Source organism: Anguilla anguilla, chromosome 5, assembly GCF_013347855.1.
Source record: "Anguilla anguilla isolate fAngAng1 chromosome 5, fAngAng1.pri, whole genome shotgun sequence".
Taxonomy (NCBI): Eukaryota; Metazoa; Chordata; class Actinopteri; order Anguilliformes; family Anguillidae; genus Anguilla; species Anguilla anguilla.
In genome coordinates, this window is record NC_049205.1 from 53763308 (window position 1) to 53776167 (window position 12860).

At 41.1% G+C, this 12860-nt stretch overlaps 1 protein-coding gene across 2 annotated transcripts; it reads right to left on the reverse strand.

Moving 5' to 3' along the window:
• Positions 1–1021: 1021 nt before the first annotated feature.
• On the reverse strand, positions 1022–12809 carry LOC118226717 (lymphocyte-specific protein 1-like). 2 transcript variants are annotated; one of them, XM_035416535.1, is made up of 6 exons: positions 12388–12809; positions 11914–12045; positions 11545–11643; positions 10816–10899; positions 9544–9649; positions 1022–2507 (listed from the first exon to the last, which is right to left on the reverse strand). In XM_035416535.1, the coding sequence occupies exons 1-5, from the start codon at positions 12493–12495 to the stop codon at positions 9560–9562; spliced, it is 513 nt and encodes a 170-aa protein (XP_035272426.1). In that variant the 5' UTR covers positions 12496–12809; the 3' UTR covers positions 1022–2507; positions 9544–9559. The 2 variants fall into 2 exon arrangements, with proteins under 2 accessions (XP_035272426.1, XP_035272425.1); XM_035416534.1 differs by having other exon boundaries at positions 1022–2510; positions 12388–12807.
• Positions 12810–12860: the final 51 nt, after the last annotated feature.

Genomic DNA, 12860 nt, shown 5'->3' on the forward strand with positions numbered 1-12860 from the left:
CTTCAGGTTTCTATAACTGAACAAAACTATCATACATAATGATCTTCCTAGTTTATCAATATTTTAACATTATTAAGTCACTTTTATTAGCAGAATCCCATGTTTGCATATTAAGGTTGAAATTAACTTGCATATTAAGGTTTTCTCCTCTTGTTTGGACTTTACATTTGGACTTATGTTTTTTCTTTCATTTGAAGGGTATTCAGTCCAAAGTGAGTTTGTCATCTGTGATCACTACTTCCTGGTAAGTTACTCTATGCCAGTTTGTTTTTCAGCTGTGATAAGTGTGTGTTCACTAACTGCCTGCGTCCACATTCAGGATTTGAATAATTTTCAAGAAAAGGTGGCCGCTCAGAGGCCATTGTGCAGGGGGACAGTTTCATTGCAAAGCTATAATTACCCTTTCCTCTTTTGAACTTGTAGCTTGGAGGTGTCCCAAATATCTGCCCTACCAGGGCCTTAAAAGGATGACCTCTTCTCATATACCAGCTGTTGGTTTCAATGTTTATTGCTGTGGGAGCCCAGCTCCTTTAAAACATTCTTAAAAACGGGCCTGTATTTGAAAAATAAATAGAAAGGGGCAATTACTAGGAGATAACGTTGCGTGATTGCAGGGAAATTCTTGGATGCTTTTCAAAAAGTGGTCATTTGACACAGGTTTAATTTTGACCGTAACTGATCCTTTTCATTCAGGATTACTTGGAGGTAGGGTGGGTGGGGTAAGTGAAATCACAGATGTTGGAATCATTAACCTTTCTCATCTCTCTCTATATGCCTCTATATGTCTGCTCTCACTAGCATACTTTAACATACAATCTGGTGTCAAAGTCTGACAATTGCACCTGCAACCTGTCAAGGATACAATTGCTCAAGTACTGCTCTAGTGTCTAAGTGTTATGGGAAGGCTTTGTCCCATTTTTATGCTACTATTAAAGAAGCACCATTATTTACAACAGAAAAGACTCAGGCCTGTTGAGTGTTGACTTTAGAGGCCCTGAAAACAAATGCTATGCAGTCAGTGTTCATCAGCAAGCCCATCAAATGCAGGATGTTTCAATGAGGATTGCGAATAATGCATTTATGTGATGTTCATAACTGACAGGCCACACCCATATTATGGCACTCGAGAAGTTTGGCAGACATACTGGCATACTGTTCTCTGTACAACAAGGGAAGACATTAATTCTAAAAACTGACATATGCAGCCAGTCTACCATTCTATTAATATTTGCGTGACACCTTTTATTAACAAATAAATATGGAAAGCAAAGCCAAAACAGCTAACGGTTATTATATCATGGATCTAATAATGATTGCTCCTTACCCAAGTAAATCCAAAAATCCAATTGTAAATCCATTTCAAATTATCATGGATTGCTTATACAAAGAGAACATTTTGCCCCTAAATTTCACATGTTAAACCTGGGTGGAGTCTTGTTTCTGTGGGTGAAATTTACTCCATTGGCTACGTAGGCCAGTCTGCTACAGGCCTAGCTGAAGGCATTAATTTACAGAGGAGTGAAAGTGATGCACCTTGTAAAGGACAGCACCCTGAGGCTGCGAGCAGGTGACTGTGGTCACTCGATAGCTCGCCCCCTCCTAAAATTAGGCCGAGAAACTTTCCAGCATCCATGTTCCTTTCAGAAAGGAGCGTTAAACCTGATCAGCCGGCTCATTTTCCAAACCTGGGGAGCAGAAAGCCTTTCTATCTGCATGGAATTGATCCGCTATCACAAACTGCGGCTGCGTGTTGCACAATTCACAAGTGTAGCTAAGTCAAAAATGGATTCTTTAAAATTATAGATATACAATTGAGAAAAAATGCTCATTATCTCATCAGTGGAAATATTTATTACTTATCCATTGAAATTCTAAATAGAAAATTAAAAAGAAGAAGAGTCTCTAAACTGTATGCTTTTTTGATGGGTCATAATGCAGCTACAACACAAATGTAATTCAGTCCAAAGTACCATAATCCCACATTTCCATAATTGGACATTTTTCTGTGAATATTTTTAAAATTCTGATTAAAAAGGGGCTATATACAAGCTTTAAATGTAAATCCAAACATTTCATAGCAGCAACATTTATTCAAATAATTGAGGGAAAAAGAACATGCACAGGATTCAAATATAGACAGATTTCTAGGACTATCCAGTTTTAACCAAATATATAATTTCAAATAATATTAAGACAAAAACTCAATAAAGAAGTAAAATGGGTGGAAGTAAAATTTAAAGTTTTACACATTTCTGTAAAATTCATGACAGTGATGAACAAAGACTTTAATGTGGTGGCAAATCAAACAATTTCTGGTAAACGGCACCAAAGATATGCATTATCCAGATATGCCACAGTAAATGATTACCAGAGGCCTGGAGTGCACGAGAGCAGCATCCAGCATCTCTGACCCATACAATGAGCATCGATAAGACCAACCATTTAAAAAAGAAAAAGCCTGATTTATTTGTGGCTGTTCATCCCTCAGAGCTCCTCAAGGCTCAGTCCTGCTGAAACACAAAGAAAAAAGAACAAATATCAGTTACTCGGCTAACAATAAAAAGACCTATGAATGGAGCTATTTAAAATGCTAATGTTAGCAAGAAACAAAATGTCTTTATGTATGTTTATATGCAGTATAAAAACAAAGGCCTCATTTACAAGCTTTTACACAGCCTTGAAATAAACACCAAACTAATAGTAATAATAATCAACATAAAATAATCAAACAGGATCTGAGGCTATGGTTTGCTCAACATTTGTTGATAGAATGTGTTATTTCTTTCCTTCAGCAATTGTCACAGCTTTGTACTGAAAGAAAAACACTTGCAGTTATTTACAAGTTATGGCCAAATGTCAAGTACGGTTGCAGTTTGAGGAATGTCTGTTGCTAATCATAGAGAGCTATTCTCAGTGTTTCTTTCAGAGCTACAGAGACCCACACAAATGACATGAACATAGCAATAGGACTCCTAACTGTCTACGTGTCTCCTAACCGTTTTATTAATACCTTCATATTTTTCATACAAGCATATTTTTGATTGTTTACTCTAGCACAGGGTAATATTTAATGTATGTCTCTTTACTGGTTTCAGGGGGTTGACATGCTGATGGCTGTTAGTTACAGCACTGCCTCCCAGCCAGGCCTGCTGTCCCAGCAGTACCCCCCGCCCTTGCTGCCGAAGCCCAGCAAAGACAATGCCCGGCTCCAGAAGCTGCTCAAGAAGGCCGCCAAGAAAAAAGCTGCCGCGCAGTCTGCGCAGACGCCCGTGCCCTTTCGCTCCAGCCTGTCCCCTGTGAGCGAAGCCAGCCCCGACCTCGAGCACAGCGACCACTCGACCCCGCCCAAGACACCGGAGACGCCCGTCCATGGCGGCACTCTGTATCCCAGGGTCAACGTCAGATCGGTGTACCAGCACATGCTGTCTCCTTACCCATATCAGAGGAGCAAAACCTACAGCACAGTAGGAAGGCTTTCCCCACAGTCCTACTCCCCCCAAGTCCTCACCTTTCGCCAGGTGAGCCCACACTTCACATATGCACCACCCTCGCCCTCCCCTACAGCTCCGCCGCAGGCTCAACTTCCTGTTCCCACTTCAGCTGAAGCTCCAGTTCCAGCTCCCACCCCATCATCAATATCAATATCGACTGCCACAACTCTGTCGCCTCATGCAGTTATTCCTCCTGGTCCAGTTTCAGTACCAGTTCCAGCACCTTCCCCAACACCAGCCTCAGCTCCACAAGCAAAGCATCCTGGGTATACCCATGATGTAGAACCAAGAAGTCCCGATGCTATAACTTCAAAAGTAACAATGGCAAAAGATGTGACGGCCTCTGGATCTGGGGGGTTATCAGGAGGGATTTTCACGGCTGCCAAAACCATCTATCCACAATTGGCCATCTTTGAACTCACAAAGCCCAAAAAACCTATCTTTGAGGTTCCTCAAATCAGGATATACACATCTAAGGAGGTCTCGGTTATTGAGACATCTAAGTCACCTGTGTATTATAGAATGCCATCTCCTACAATATTCAGGAGTAAAACACCAACATTTGAAATAAAACGAGTGAAAACACCAACTTATGAAATGAGGAGAGGAACAACCCCAACATCTGAAATAAAAAGGGTACCAACTCCAACATATGAAGTTAAACGAATAGCAACTCCGTCATTTGACGTGAAAAGAGGTACAACCCCAACATCGGAAATCAAAATTGATACAACTCCACCATCTGAAGTCACGAGAGGTGAAACTCCTACATCTGAAGTTAAAAGAGGTGCAACTCCTACATCTGAAGTTAAAAGAGCTACAACTCCAACATCTGAAGTCAAAAGAGCTACAACTCCAACATCTGAAGTCAAAAGAGGTACAACACCTACTCATGAGGTTTCCTTGGCACTAACACCTTCAGGCCGACCAAGGACGCCATCGTACTTAACTTCCCGAGCAAAAACACCTGTTTTTGAAATATCGAAACCTAACCCTCTGTTATTTGCTGCCTATTCTCCTGTAACCTCAACCCAGGATGCGCAGGCTACTACAGACAAAGAGAGAAGCAAAACACCCACATCCATTGCTGTTGCTGCTGAAACACCTTTGGCTGATGCTGTAAGCCTGAAACCCTCTGAGTCTGAAGTCGCTACTTCAAACAATCAGCTGAAGGTTCCAGAATCTGATGATATAAGTCATACAATTCCAAATGGTCTGCCTCCACTGAATACAACTTCACTGGAAGATTCTATGCATATCACTCTAACACCCAAGAGTGCTTCCAATGAAGCAACTACACCAACAACCCTGCCTAGCTACCAAAGATCCAAGACTCCAACATATGAAGGACGCCAATCTGTGTCTCCCTCATTTGGATATCAAAGGTCAAGAACACCAACATATGAAGCATATAAACCGAAACCTAAATCAAAGTATTATGGATTGACTCCTGCTGAGTATGCTGCGTATGGGGGAATCCGGACTATTTCACCCACTTTTGGAACGTCTAGGCCTAAGACACCTACTAATGGGGTGTCCGAAGTGTCTCGTCCTTGGAATGACATCTCTGTGCCCGAATCATCCTCTAAAGAACCACAGAGGCCCAAAACACCTACCAGGGAAACCACAGTTACAGCTCCCACAAATGAGGGTTCAGTACCTCAGATCTCAGTATCCGAAATTACTCCTACAGTCTTAACACCAAAGATGCCAGCTGATGAGGTGAGGCCAGCAGAGATGGCAGAAGTACCAAAAACATCAGTACCTGAAGCAGAGGAAGCACACAAAACCCAGACTTATGGAATGCAGAGTGCAACGCCGCCGCCTCCAGAGCTACCAAAAGCTAAAACACCTACTTTGGAGGTGCAAAGACCCAAGACCCCAACCACTCCAGTTACAAAGACCACACCTGAAGCACAAACTGTTGAAATAGCAGCTTTGGATGTGCATGTCACGCCTGCCTCACTATCATCTGAAGGAGAGGTTTCTGGAGCTGAGACGGATGGGGCAAACAAGTTAGCGTCCCCATTTTCCAGGACAAAAACTCCAACTCAGGATGCAAATGCTGCTAAAACGACGACAAGCAACAAACTGCCAAGCGATGCGCAGAAAGACGAGGACAAAGCTTTGACTGTAGAAGCAGCGCATTCGAAAGAGGAAGTCCCTCCAGAGAAAGTCCCTACTAAGGAAGAGGCAGCAGCTGTACCATTGACAGCAGAGAAGGAGGCTCAGGAAGATGACTCATCCGCCAAAGAACAACTTTTGGGGAAAGTGGTGAAGAAATCACTGGGCATGAAATCCAAGCTCAGCGGCTGGTCACGCCTCAAGAAGCACATGGTTGTGGAAATGGAGGAGCCCAAGTTTCCAGACCCTGAGGCCATTACACAAGTCCCCGATGACAGTCAAGAGCAGAAGCTAGAGGATACACCCTCGGAGGCCAGCGTACAGTCGGACAAGGGAAAAGCCACCCCGAGGGCCACAAAGATGTGGGACGCTGTCCTGTTCCAAATGTTCTCCACCGAGGAGAACATCATTCAGCAGATCAACAATAACCAGCAGGAGGCAGAGAAACCGGAAGTGGTGAAGGAAAAGCCAAAGGACGTCCCAGCGTTTGTCCATCGGCTTCCTCTCCTCCTGTACAGCCCCAGGTTCGATGCCAGGAAGCTTAGGGAAGCTGCCGCTAGGCCCCTCAAGAAAACTTCAACTGTGTTTGAAATGGGGCTGCTGAACCGCAAACACCAGGATGAAGAGCCGAAAGACTTTAACAGAGTTGCGAAAGGGTTTTCTGTCTCAAAAACGACAGATGAATAATTTAGACTATTGAGTTATTCAAATGGGGGTAAACGTTTTGTAATTAAACAGGGAATAATATAGTGTTTGTCCAACAAATTAACCTGTCCAAATGTGATAGTTATAATGTTACGATTGTATATCTGATCAGACCATAATATTTCAGAATTTAATAGCTCTTGTTAAATACACAACTAGCCAAATCTGTCCAATTGGCAGCTTAGATGGTGTGCCATAGATATCAAGGTACAGTATGACACAAGTGCTTTTAAAATTGCGTTGTATCTTACTGTGTTAGCTAAGTGTATTCTGTTTACAGTGGTGAATTGGCCAGTAGTAGAAAACAAGTACTTCAACAGTTTTTACCCAATCTGCCTGTAATGGCATGAGGTTGGGGGTTGTCTGGAGCCCTCAGTTTGAAATGTTAATATTTTAGCATTTATGCTTTAAAAGATATCATGTTTTCTGACATAACTGTGGGACAATTAGATTGAAGATTATAAAGGAGACTTTTTTGGCTGGCAAATTTACACAAATTATTGATAAATTCAAAGGTCCCCCTAAAATAAATACATTTACAATGTGAAATCACTTAATTTATTTTACTTAACATGAAGAACTTCAATTCTCAGTTTTATCCAAGAAGAAACTAACTGGGGGTTCACTGACACGTGTCCTGATGTGTGTCACAGAATCACATTTTTGGAAATATTTCAAAGGTTTTACAGAACAGTGTAAACTGTTCCAAATTGAATTTACAATCATCCATCAATGGAGATATATAATGTATGTTCATTGTTAATAAATAAAATGTATAACCCTGAAATTAATTGGTTAGTTTGGTATTGGCCATTATCATGTTACATTTTTGGAAATTGCTTTTAAAATATTAAAATAACAGTAGTATTTAATGCAAATCTGACAATAGCTTTCATATATAAATTCCAAACTTTTCTTTTTCATTTTTTGCTATTTTTATTCATATTTTTAGATATTTTTTTTATTCTCTTTACAAAATCGACAATATGGTGCTTATTTCTTACCAAACTAAGAATCCAAGACACACTGAATGGCAGGTTTTTACCTGCTATTGCTACTTTTGTAAGTGGTGATATACTTTGTGAGGATGAATCCATCTTTGGCTTAGTTTAGTTCCATTCTCTCTGTGCTTTTAAAAGGTGAATGATGAATATGTAGAGGCTTCACTGTTGGTTCTCCAGATGCATTATGGGTAGGGTAGATACAAAGTATGCACACATGCATGGATTTGCACAAATCCATCCATGCGTGTGTATCTGAACAATGAGGCACACACACAGGCTGCCCCAGATGTCTCACAAGACAGTACGCTTTATGCTTCCTCGGGAGGAGAAAGTGGGTGCGACAGTGGGAGTGAGAAGCGTGGCTAAGATTGTTTTAGGCATGGCAGGAGGTTGGCTGTCTGTGCCAGGTTGGCAGTAGGCCTGAAACACAGAGCTGCTGAGCAGAAAGTCCTTGGAGCAGGCCAGCAAACGGGACTTCTCATCACACAGACCAGCCAAGGCCCTTTGGGGTGACATTAATGGGATGGATGGCACAGCATGCTGACAGGGCATTTTGTCTCAGGAATGATGCCCATGGTTTGGGAAAGTTAAGGATGTCTTGGAAAAATATGAGCTTGAACCCCATATTGCTATGGAATGTGGGTGTTTTCTTGAAAAAAATTGTTGGTTGTTGGTTGTTGGCTGTTGGAAATGCTGGCTTGAAATGTTTCCCAGTGTTACTGCAGACTCTTAAAGTGGGCTTGTGTCAGGTTGAACAGAAATGGAAAATAATGGCAAATAATTTCCAGATATGGGATGGGGAGTGAGTAATGGGAAGGAGTATAGAACGAAAACAGGTTCTTCTGAAGTCAATCCTGATGAGGATAAGACATGAGGATTGCTTTGTCTGATAATATAGGGGGGTTTTACTGCTTAAATAATAGAACTGAGCACAATAGTACCTAGCTGATGACAAATATTTTATGTTAAGAGTATCTGCTAAGATATGTCGTTTCACCATAACTGTCTTGAACGCCTATAATTTTGTTTTACTCTGAAAGGAACACTAAAGTTTACAGTTTACAATACCTTCCTCAGTAAAAATATTTCCCACCATCGAAAAAGGAAACAAGAACTGTTTTCACTCGGCATTCAGCCCCAGACAGGAAATACATTTATAGCAGTGGTTGAGAATTTCATTCGCTACCTGTATATAAGATTGTATAGAAATGTTAATTGAGTTTTTGTTAACTGATGTCTGACTGTCTGTAATCCGCATACATTTCTGTAAGTAAATTTCAAACAAAAATTAATCTACTTTGTTCTTTTTCAGCACATTTCCTAACACTGCACATGATGAGATGCTTTGGTCAGTTGTTTTCCTCAAAGGAATGGGTCTCTGTCTGGGGTTTTTTTCTTCAATTTCAAACTTCCAGGCTTACTGCATTACATTACATTTAGACTCCTATTTAATTTAGGCAGCCATGATAAATGTTCAGAGTCCAGCATTAAGCAAGCTGAGATGCAATTTAAACAGCTGTATTTTCATGTATATGTGGATTATCCTTAGTTATAAATAATTATCATCTCTTGTATTCCCAAATTATGTGTTTTCGGAAGGCTTCCTAATCCTGTTTATAAACGAATGCATGTCCCTGCTTGATGAGCTACCAGCATCTTAAGCATATCTTAAGTTCTATCCACTTGAGTTATTCAGGGATTAGTAAATTCAACTGGAACACAACCCATCAACATGCATCAGCACCCCCATACTGGAGGAATGTATATACTGCTCTTTGCACATCAAACACAGACAGATACAAAACTGGCAAACAAATTCATATAAATATGTACTGCAAGTAACCCCCACAACACACACACACACACACATACAAATTCAGTGTCAAGCGCATCCACACAGATAGAGATACTGCATCCCAAACATACATAAAAATAATGCAGGCAAAAAATACTGTACACACAGACATTATATGGCACACACATCAACACACAGATATTGCATGTCGCACACACAAATAGATACTCTGCCATACACACATAACACACATGCACGTGCACACACAGAAGTGACACGCACACACTCACACAGACACACACATGCACAAATACACAGACATACACATGCACAAATGCTGTCTGTCACAAAATAAATAATTATGGGTGAGTTGACACTGAATTAGGAAGGTGATAAAAAAGAAAGACAGTTATAAGTCTCTTACTTGATGTTGCACTCAGTTACTCATGACCACTGCTATTGACTGGCATCTTCTCATATTTCCCATGACCTGTCACAACAAATGTGTATCTTTTACCACAAAGGGGGCCCTAAGAAAAAAGAAAAGGAATTAGAAACATTCAACATTTACGAAGCACAACCTGAACTGATATTGTAATTATGATTTGTTTTATCTAGTAATTAATTTGGTTCATGTTTGCAGCTAAACTTGTAACTTGAAGCTAACCATGCAATGCCAAATTCATATATAATTATCAATACCTATCAAGTTCTGAATACTGTCCTCAATTTACTGATTTCTTTATATTCCATATGTAGACATTCAATGCAATTATGAGATAGGAAGGTGTTGTGATGATACTGAAAACTGAAAAATTCTTAATAATGTAATGCTAATGCAAATTTCATTTATATACTGCATTATACACTGCATTATGTAAAGTTATGATAGTTTAAGTTTGGGTTGTATATGCGACCTGTGAAAAACTCTGTAAAAAGCACCACACACTATCACCACTTTCTGCCCATGGTACTACAGACATACAGATTAGGCTGAATGAAAAATGTTGCAATATTAAAGGCACAATTGCAATATTAAATGCATCAATACATGTTGCACACATGGTTACTGGCTAGGATTTCCTCCTCTGTCTCTCCCTTCACATTTGCTGTTGTAGTACAATAGATGGTGCCTATTTGCCTCCTAATTTTAGTGAATGATCATAATGTATTTGTTTCATGTTACAGTGAATTAATTCAATATATGTGTACATTTTTAATTGATTTATTAGTTTTTTGGTTGCAAACGTGGATTATGTCAAACATAACCTGCCTGGAGCATAGATGAGTGAATCTGAGCTTTGCTAATCAACCTTTGAAACCTTAACTACTGAATTTGGCACCTTACACTAGCTTTGGTATGTATATCATATGCTGTTACACTGGCATTGGCATTGCTTCCTCCACTATTCTGGAAGGCTGTACGGGAATGTGTTCACCAGTACTGTCCATCATCCAGGGACCTGTGCATGCTGCATTCATTAAAGTGATGGAAGGTGGTGATTGTTCTGGCAGAACTAATTATGGGACAGAATGTGACTCAGCCATTTGCAGCTTCAGCTGGTCATTATCACCCCCCCCCCCCCCACCCATCCAAACACCCCTAGCACCACTTAGCATTATTATTGCCTTTCCTGAACACCAAACCCTATATACCCCCCCTCCCCCCACACGCACAAAAATGCACATGACTCACCTTCTCTGCTGACCCCCCAGAGGAGGTGGCTCTTACAGACTCCCACAGGTTCTTTTTGTTCAGCACATCACCAGCTCCGACACTCTTTTCAGAGGAGACAACATGGAAAGAAAGGAAATACGTCTACAACATTTTTAGGAGCAAGTATTGCTTGTGTTGCAATGCTTCATTTTCATCACAAGGGGATAACCTTTGCTGGACACTGTGGCATTGTGTCCAGTCTGACCAGGTCTGGCAAATGTCTTTGAAATCCAAACAAACCACCCACTCACTGGTTTTACTGAGTTCACCAAAATATTTACAAGAATAATGTAACAGTCTAAACATCTCTCTAAAAGTTCAGGAAAACCTGCCTGCAGTATGTAGGGTAATAAAAGCAGAGACAATTATTTAAATTATTTTAAAAAAGGTTACCTTGGAGAGGGAAGAAGAAGGGAGAACAGCAGAGAAGAAGAAGGATGAAGGAAGGAAACTGAGGAAGGACCAAAAGGGAAGTATACAGAGGATTATGTGACCTGCACTTTCTGTCAGCAAAGGTAAAGCTACATGAGTCTGCACACCAATTCTCTTTGGTCATGGGCTGTGTAAGGTGTTTCAGAATGTTTAGCAGATATTTGCAGTTTCTCCCCATACAGTAGTCACACTTGGACAGGCTTTAAACAAACCCACTGAAGCAGTTCAGGTAGATGGAAAATTAAGTCTGTATTCCTGGTGGTCACATAAACTCACAGATGGTTTTGAGAGGAACTTTCTGCTGCAGCTCTCAGGATTCTCCTTCACCCAGTGAGAGACCATACCTGCCATGCCCACTTTAAGACCATCTGCATCCTGGAAGACAAATACCATGAGACAACTACTAGGAGTCAGGAAGTAGGTTACACTTGTACTGAAAAATAGACAATGAGAGAGTATCATTTACAGTATAAACACCAAGGTTTGAAAATCTAACTCACTCACTTCTTCCCTCCACCCCTCACTTGCACCACTCTTCCTTTCACCTTCTCCCTCAATAACTATGTAACCAAGTGGTCCATTCACTTCTTCATTGCCCTGGTCACTCTTTTGCTCCCTACAGAGGGGTCTGTTGTGCACTCTTGCCTTGTGCTGTTGGTTCTTGGTGGTGCCCTGGCTCCAGGCATCCCCAGCCTCAAACAGGCTCTTCTTTGAGGCCACAGGTTCCGGGGAGCGGGGCAGGTCAGTCAGAGTGTGCCGGCCCTCTCTGGATGACGTCTGTAAGCACAGAGCACAGGCCACATGAGCCACACAGGTTCTACAAACAGAGAATCGGTCACCCAAGCTCTGCTCATCATGTGAGTAATATTGCACTGATCAGGCCTTTCTGGCAGATTCACGTCTCCAGGAAGAGCCCTGTATCTGGGTTCGGCTCCTCACCCACTGGTGGTGTGATGTGGTAAATTTGATGTGGGAAATCTGCTGACTTATGGAGTGGGAGACCAAGGTTTTGAGCAAGAAAGTTCTTCACCTCCTCAAAAATGCTGTCAATGTCATAATTTTTATTTACTCTTTCTAGTGCAAAAAATGAGATAAATGAGAAAGTCAAGGGATGGTCACCTCAAGGGCGTGAGTGTACTGCTTCAGTCTGTCATCGATCGTGGAGACATGGAACGTGGGCAGCGTCTTCACACTGTTACCGAGGAAACAACACTGCAGCATCAGCATCGAGTCTTAACCTGGCCATGGTCCAATGAAAGAATTGTATCTCCTCTTTAAAAAGACCATTCCCATATTGTAAAGATGAAGAGTTCTGACATAATGCTTAATAAATGAAAGACCGGAACAGTTAGCATTCAGACATTACACTGTGGCTCATGTTTCAGCCTATGCCAGAATCACTGTGTCAGCCACATTACCATCTGTTAATGTTGTCTTTCAGCATCTCAGTGACTCTGGCACAAAGCCACTCATAGCATTAATCATGAATTCAGATGGATTTACAGCCTAATAGCACAGTGCACCATTCAAATCATACTGCAGGAGACAATGATCTCAACAAACAGTAAAGAAAAAAGTATCCATGCACAAAA

Bases quoted from the DNA above. Each gene is read 5' to 3' on its own strand.
- LOC118226717 (XM_035416535.1), bottom strand. From the start codon at position 12,495: ATGCTGATGCTGCAGTGTTGTTTCCTCGGTAACAGTGTGAAGACGCTG. The intron at 11,644-11,913 runs GCAAGAGTGCAC...TTTGTCTTCCAG, and splicing joins CCAAGAACCAACAGCACAAG to GATGCAGATGGTCTTAAAGT. The intron at 10,900-11,544 runs GTGAGTTTATGT...TCCTCTGAAAAG, and splicing joins AGTTCCTCTCAAAACCATCT to AGTGTCGGAGCTGGTGATGT.